Source organism: Glandiceps talaboti, chromosome 13, assembly GCF_964340395.1.
Source record: "Glandiceps talaboti chromosome 13, keGlaTala1.1, whole genome shotgun sequence".
NCBI lineage: Eukaryota > Metazoa > Hemichordata > Enteropneusta > Spengelidae > Glandiceps > Glandiceps talaboti.
Genome location: NC_135561.1, coordinates 11,945,461 through 11,953,205, shown reverse-complemented (window position 1 = coordinate 11,953,205; position 7,745 = coordinate 11,945,461). Strand labels below are relative to the sequence as shown.

General features: G+C 36.2%; 1 protein-coding gene across 1 annotated transcript in view; it reads left to right on the top strand.

The window, feature by feature from the left end:
* The window catches only part of LOC144444657 (uncharacterized), a 10,851-nt gene continuing 3,106 nt past the window's right edge, over window positions 1-7,745 (top strand). Inside the window, exons 1-5 of the mRNA XM_078134157.1 lie at window positions 1-140; window positions 4,700-4,852; window positions 5,350-5,473; window positions 5,886-6,068; window positions 6,402-6,569. Of these exons, the coding sequence (XP_077990283.1) occupies window positions 4,703-4,852; window positions 5,350-5,473; window positions 5,886-6,068; window positions 6,402-6,569 (625 nt within the window). The 5' untranslated portion in view covers window positions 1-140; window positions 4,700-4,702. The remainder of the gene's footprint in view (window positions 141-4,699; window positions 4,853-5,349; window positions 5,474-5,885; window positions 6,069-6,401; window positions 6,570-7,745) is intronic.

The window sequence follows — 7,745 nt, the reverse complement described above, 5'->3', positions numbered from 1 at the left end:
TCCTGGTAGTAATCACTATTGTATCTTCTCTGTTGTGTGAGCACGCCAAAAGGGAGTTTTGGGAAGATTTCTACTGAAAAACATCACGTGTGATATTTCAAAACATTTGCTTCGAGAAAGTGATATTTGTCAGTAGGCAGGTAAGGCGGAAACGAACTTCTACTTAAACACAAACAAATTGCCTACCTGGTTATGGTTTACGTATCACGTGACGAGACTGTTGACGACATTTACAGTGTACACACCCTTCCTATAGCATACAAAGTTTTACCATTCGACACGTATTCTTTTGCGTCCATGACAGTCACTATTTTATTTAATTTTGAAGTCTGAAAAAAGTGCCAATTTGTCCAGAATTACACCATACGTGTCGGGTGTATGATTACACCGTGTCCTGGAAAGTCTAGTAGTGTAGAATTTATTACTACGTCAGAACGGTACTCGCGTGATTATGTCAAGACAGACAAAACACTCCTAAACAAATGCACTCCACTAACAAATGCTAGTACACTCTACTTTGTTAGTAGGTGATTTCCCGACATAGTATAGTCGTCCAAATCATGATTGGTAAACGATGTGGACCTCTATTGCGTACATTTCGACAGCCTATCGCGTATGATACCGTGGTGGCTGCTTACCAGTCGTATCATTCTAGGGTATTTTTAACTTGCCGTAAGGCTGCATTCACGAATAATGGGAGGGGGGTTGGAGGAATTGAGGGGGAGGGGACTTGAACATTTGGAGGATGGTAGAGGGGTGACTTGAAAATTTTTGGTGGGTTTTAGAGGGGGACCTAAAAATATTTTTTACATATAATACTGATGAAAACACATTTTCAGATACCCAATGTCTTTTTAATAACTTAAGTGTGTGTTGAGTTCCTTATCTCGCCCGGGCCCATTGTTGATCACAACTATTAAACCAACTGTAAAATGAGCACAAGAAGAGACTGCACAATATAGATAGCCCAAAATAACTGCAAAATGAGTATGACATAGTCTATGGACAATTTCAAAGCATTGCACTATTTATCATACTCGACATCGGCTGATGGCATGTTGAACTGTCCTGAAGTGAATTTTAATCTAGACTTTTAAATAAACGTTTTGAACTATCTCGAACTACATAAATAAATAGATAAATAAATAAATAACAATGATAAATAAAACTCTTCCAAAAAACATGTATATAAAATCCTTTATGATTTCAGGCAGAAAGTACTTGTGACATTTCTTACAATTTATATTTTGTAAAATGAATGTAAACTGGTAAATAAAAAATGTATAAATATAAATGAATTTTGCAAAAAATTAAATAGTTTAATCGTTTAAAATTTAAATTTGCACCATCCCTTAATTATTTGTTATCCATTTGTACCTGATTGATTACTGAAAGTTTTGAGCAAAGGACATCAAGCTCTGCATCTGAAGGCACATTTTGATAAATGTGAAATGAGTATAAATAGCCTGTCAGGCTGTCACTGATATTTGGTTGGTGGTGGTGGATCAACAGGTTTGATACTAATACAAATACATAGTTACAAATAAGATTGTTGTTGAGACCCTTCATAGGGCTAATAACCACACGGACTAATAGTCTTTGCAAATTAGGCTCATCTAAAATGTCTAGAGATGCAGAGCTCATTGTGTAGTACTATTGAGTGAAACTTTCTCCAATCCAAAAAAATAAAACAATGCAATATATATAATTTTAAAATATATAAAAAGTTCAAATGTGGTAACTTGGTAAGGAGTGGAGCTATTGTCAAACTAAAAGTGAAAGAACTTTGTAAATATTTAGCAAAACACAATATTCTCATAGCACCAGGAATGATAAAAGCTGACAAGATAGAAGCTATTAGATCCCACTTCTACCACCAACAGAACATAAGTGATTCTTCAACCAGCTCTGATACTGACAGTTATTCTGACAGTGACAATGATTCATCTGACTCAGATATAGTGGAAAGGGAGTTTGGGTCACCTGAAGTCAGTGAGAGTGAAATTTATATGTATACAAGATCAGGCCAGAGAGCAACAACATGGAAGACCAGAAGAATTGATGAATAGTTGTACAAAGAGACAGTTAATTACAAAAGAATTGTTGCAAACTGAAACATTATATACAATAATGGCCACCATTTTACCTGTTATTTCCATGGATCTGCATCATAGCTACCGTGGTGTGTATTTATTTGCTTGGAATACATACAAGACTGTCAGTGTTTGGTTTAAAGGACAGAGTTGCCCCATTTTAAAAGTTTACATGTATTTTTTTTATTTTGACTGCAAATTTGTATATGCTGTTTGCAAAAGACTGTACAATAGTCTAATTGTCTCTAGATCCAATTAGCTTAATTTTAAAAACACTATGCAAAAAATATTGGAAAGTATGGCTTTAAAAAATAATTCAGCACTGTTCAGCCAAAAAACTTTAGTGAAACTGGAGAACTAAAAATCATGTCAAAATTTGATAGCCATTTAACAAAAAAGGTACAAAACATGTATATACACAAGTTCCTGTATAAAAAACAACTAACATTAATTACCCCGTGTTCAGCTTCAATATACACTCAAGTAATGTTAAAGTCTGTGCAAATGAGTAAAATCTGGAGATTCCAAATGTAAAAATGTTCATGCAATTACATTAGAGACAATGTATGTATGTATATATGTATGTATGTATGTATGTATGTATGTATGTATGTATGTATGTATGTATTTATGTATTTAGGTATGTATTTAAGTATATGTCTGTATGTATGTATATATGTATGTATGTATGTATGTATGTATGTATGTATGTATGTATGTATGTATGTGTCAGTGTGTGTGTGTGTGTACACATGTGTATGTGTGTGGCTATATATCTGTTATAAAAATAAATGTGTGGGGGGGGGCTTGAAAATCTCTGACCATGTGGAGGGGGGTCTGAATTTTTTGGGGTTATAAAGGAGGAGGGAACTTGAAAAAAACCTGATTTTGTCATGATTCCTCCGCCCCCCCCTGCCCATTATTTGTGAATGCAGCCTAACTTTCATAAGAAATTCGTCATTTTAAATACTATAAAAGGGGAAATTTCGATTGATATTTCTTCTTCCGATAGTTGTCAGTAAATCTGAGTCCACATTTAACTACCAAATAATCCACTCTTCACTTTAACAACGCCGAAAGTCGTATATTACCTAAACAAATATTAGACTTTTAGTACGTGATTTCACGACGTCAAATAGTTATATAGCCCTCAGACTGGTCAGTTACATTCCACTCTCCACAGGACAACGCAGTCTCGTTTAAATGTACAAAGGCAGTTTAAGAAACGTGACTTGTTTGAGAGAAGATTTATTCTATAAAAGTCGTGACTAGAGTTTTGATAAGGTACTTGTGCACTGTATACCACGTTAGTTATTCCGTCAGTAGCCTTCGCAACTGAAATAGGTAAGTGGTCTGGTACGTGTCTACTTCACACTTTACCACCTCATTAACTCTCATTTACACCTCAGACCACTAAAAATTAGTGGTGTGAGTTTACACCAACGCAGTCAATTATATTTTTTCAGGTCTGGGATCAATCGAACGTTAAGGGAGAACTTGATTATCTTAGTTCGTACACCGTCAACTTTTGTTAAGCCAAGGTTAATCGTGAGAAGTAGGGCTCAGATCTTAGACTAGTTTTTCTTAGCAGTTTTAATCTGTTCCACCCCAGTTGTTCAAAACCAATTGAAGTCTAGATCCGCTCCAGACCATTCTCGCAAACCAGAACTGTTATATCTTCCGCAACACTGCGTTACTTGGCGGTGCATCATGGACGGTGCCGTAAAAGAGGCTGGGGAAGTTTACGACGATACTCCAGACCGATTTCTCGACTTTATTTTGATAATTTTACATATCTCAGTTTCTACCGGTTTATTAAAATTCTACAACGATTATATGAAAATTGGTCATTTTTTCGTTATTATTTGTAATTTTTAGTTTTTGTTCAAATTTGTATATATAGTCTAATTTTCTTCAGTGAGTGAGGTCAAACTCGCTTAGTTGTTTTGTCAATTATTTTTGTCCTCATTTCCACGTCTGCGCATTGACAAGTGTATTTTGTTGTTCACTCAATTTTTATACTTTTCAATTCAATAATTCTTAATCTTGTGGAAGTAAAGTGTTATTAAAAACGTATTATAATAACGAATAATTACATCTGAACGCATGCCAAAAAATGAGCTGTTTTACGCTGAAGAGAAAAGGCACTCGTGAATATCAATTGTGCAATTTGAATATATTATTTTGCTGACTCCCATGATGCAATAGCCCGCACCAAAGATACCCTGTAAAGGCACTAGATCAATTTGATATTTCTCTGAAATCTAAAGTAATTGTAAATTATCTGAAATCATAAAATGACTCACCAGAACAAATACTTTAAGAAATGTCTATATTTTCTGGAGTTCCGGTCCTTTAAATGAACATTCGAATTGACAGATAAATGCTACTACAGTCATCATCTTCAGTGAATAAGTTTGTAATGAAAAATGCTTGTGTTGCATAAAAAGTAGCATGATTAGCATAAAGATTAAATTATTTTGTTACATATTAAAGCAACTGCACTCTTTTGAAATTTATTTCCAACTTTTGAAATATAATGGTAATACTATAGATTGGATAGTCAGCCAGTTTCACTTCTTCACCAACATCTTCCTTTCCTGTAGAGAATGGCGGGATGCAGTGATTTTGTTATTAAATGGTCGAAGAAAAACTACAATTTAAGAGATTTTCTCAAGGAATTCGACCTCCCACAAATAGTGAAGTTCAGCTGTGGTTGGCTTGGCAACGACGAGCATGAAACGATTAGCGGAGGGCAAGTAAGTCATTTTTCTTATGTTTACCCATAGACCCTCCACTAATCTATGGTTTACCGCATTTTCGCCCACATATGCAAAACAGAGTACACAATCGACTTAAACCTATGCTAGAACAGTTACACATCTCACCACCCATATTTATTATATGCAATGAATTATGGGGAACAACCTTTTACAACACGCCGAGTCTGGTATACCAAAATTAGCACCTTTGCGCCACCGCCACCGCCCTCCCCTTCTTATGTATTTCCGTTTTTTGCAATCGGAATTCTTAGTTGAGTATTGAGGGGTAACAGAAGAATTGAGAGTAAGAAGTGTCATGTACAACAAGTCTTCTACATATGTTCGAAGACATAGTCCCAACAGCAGCGTTCTGTTAATTAGTAAATTTAAAGTTAAAGTAATTTGTGCAAACTTTGCTTGGATTTCAATGAGGCCGAATTACTGCACATAGCACCTATTTATGAATTGAATGCATTCTATATTTGTCGGGCAAGGTTATGAGGATGGCAAAGAAGTTCGCACAAGAAAGAGTGATCGCCACTGATCAAAATGGACGTCATATCAGTATACCGAGAAATTATGAATTCAGATTTTACATTCTCTCTGGTAAAACAAATCGTAAGTATACCTTTGAGTTCATGTTTTAGCGTAGTCCTTTCACATTGTGTAGGGCATGATTTTGTTTGTCCACGGTGTTGATAGTTGATGGTGTTGGTAGTGGTGGTGTTAGTGCAGTGTTGGCGGCTACATGGGGTATGGTAGGCATGAAGGTGAGGACATAGTCGACATACTCATTAATGAGTAACACAGTAAATGTGATGATGCTTGTAGTGGAGGTGATAGTGGTGGTGGTGGTGGTGTTGGTGGTGGTGGTGGTGGTGGTGCTGCTGCTGCTGCTGCTCATGCTGGTTGTGGTGGTGGCGGTGGGGGTGGTGTTGGTGTTGGTCGTGATAGCACTGGTAGTAGGGCTGATAATGTTGGTGACGAAGATGATAATGAAATAACCAAAAATACACTCTACCTTTTTTAGTGGACAAGAGTTATACCATTGACGAGATTCTGAAAAATTGCTCCTTGCCACAGACGATTCAGCTAGCTCACGAGGATAGAATTGATGTCATGGTCAACGATAGAAAGAAAGCGGGTTTGGGTATTCTAACCCTTCTGGAAACCCATAGTATTACTTATTTGGCGGGGAACTCCATGCAACAAAGTAAGTTAAAAGTCCAGTCAGACTTATTTCTTCCTTTAGTACACGTGTATACATCATTATTATCAACTTAGATACGATTTTTGGTGATACAATAGCATCTCAATAAAAGTAATATTGAACTTTGAAATCTTGTAAAGATGCTCTACTGCTAATTAACGTTCTCGCAAACCAAAGCTTTTATTTCTTTCGCGACACTGTGAAAAGAGTCTTGGAACGTGCCGCAAAAGAGGCTGTGGCTTACGACGATGCAAATTAAGAGATAAGATCATCGCTGTGTTTCCACAATTCATTTATCAATGTAGACCATTTATTACCTTTACATTTAATCCACAGACAGTATCATGCCACAGCCAACCATATTACCAATATATATCCAAGTAGAAGTGATGGTAGCTAAAGGTCTCTTGAATGGTACCAAGAAAGATTGGACGGAATTCAAACAGGCACGAACGAGGCTGGTAGAACGGGATGTCATTTTTAACCCCGATGTTGGAAATGATGGTAAAGTATTTTTTTTTAGAAATCTAATGTTGACTACACAGACTCACAGTACATAATGGATGTGATCGATTCTCTCGCCGTCTGGTTACCGTGGGGATACACAAAAAGGGTTGGGTAACTAAGACTGCTCAGGAATATGGCGTTACCTTCCAGTTTAATGTCCCAAAGTTGACCCAAAATATTGTGGCCGAAAAAGAAGCATCCATCCATCCACCCATTCATGCATACATGCATGAATGAATGGATGAATGGATAAATGGATGGATGGATAGATGGATGGATGGATGGATGGATAGCTAGATGATGTTTCTTTTTTTTTTGCAATGAATGAATTCCAAATACAAAATTCGACTATCTCGTTCCACATTGTACATGTTCCACAAGTACAAAACAACAGTATGTTTTATTCATTTATAACAAAATATGGCCACTTGAACAGAACATATACCATATTCCAGTTTGTATCATTATTTACTCTGTTACTGCCAAACTAATATGGCCACTCTATAACTAAACTATAGAATGTCCAAAAGGCTGCACGATCATATACTAGTTAGTCTCACACGAGAGTGTTTTTGTAACAAATGATCCTGATATAAAACAGATACTGATAGCATGCAAGCATATATAAATTATACATTTTATACAAATGAAACACCACTGTCGGATAAGACACTGAAGATTCAAACTCAAAACTGTTAATTAACCGCTACAGTGAGACAAGATGTATATTTCATGTGCGTCAACACTATCAGTATCTGTATTTTGTTTGTTTAATTTGTAACAAGAAAGTTGTGTTAGATGTAAGAAAAGAAACATCTTGCCGCCTAATTCAGACTCTATAGTCACTCTGGTTTGGTAGTAACATCATGCCGCCTAATTGAAACGCTATAGTCACTCTGGTTTGGTAGTAACATCATGCCGCCTTATTGAAACTCTATAGTCACTCTGGTTTGGTAGTAACATTATGCTACATAATTGAAACGCTATAGTCACTCTGGTTTGGTAGTAACATCATGCCGCCTAATTGAAACTCTATAGTCACTCTGGTTTGGTAATATCTTGGCTCAAACGTATGTTTCCCGGCAATCACTTCATCAAACTCAACATGTTATGTCATTGTTGCTCCGGCTTGAAAAATAAAACAGAAACCAGGAAAGATATCACCCATTATTC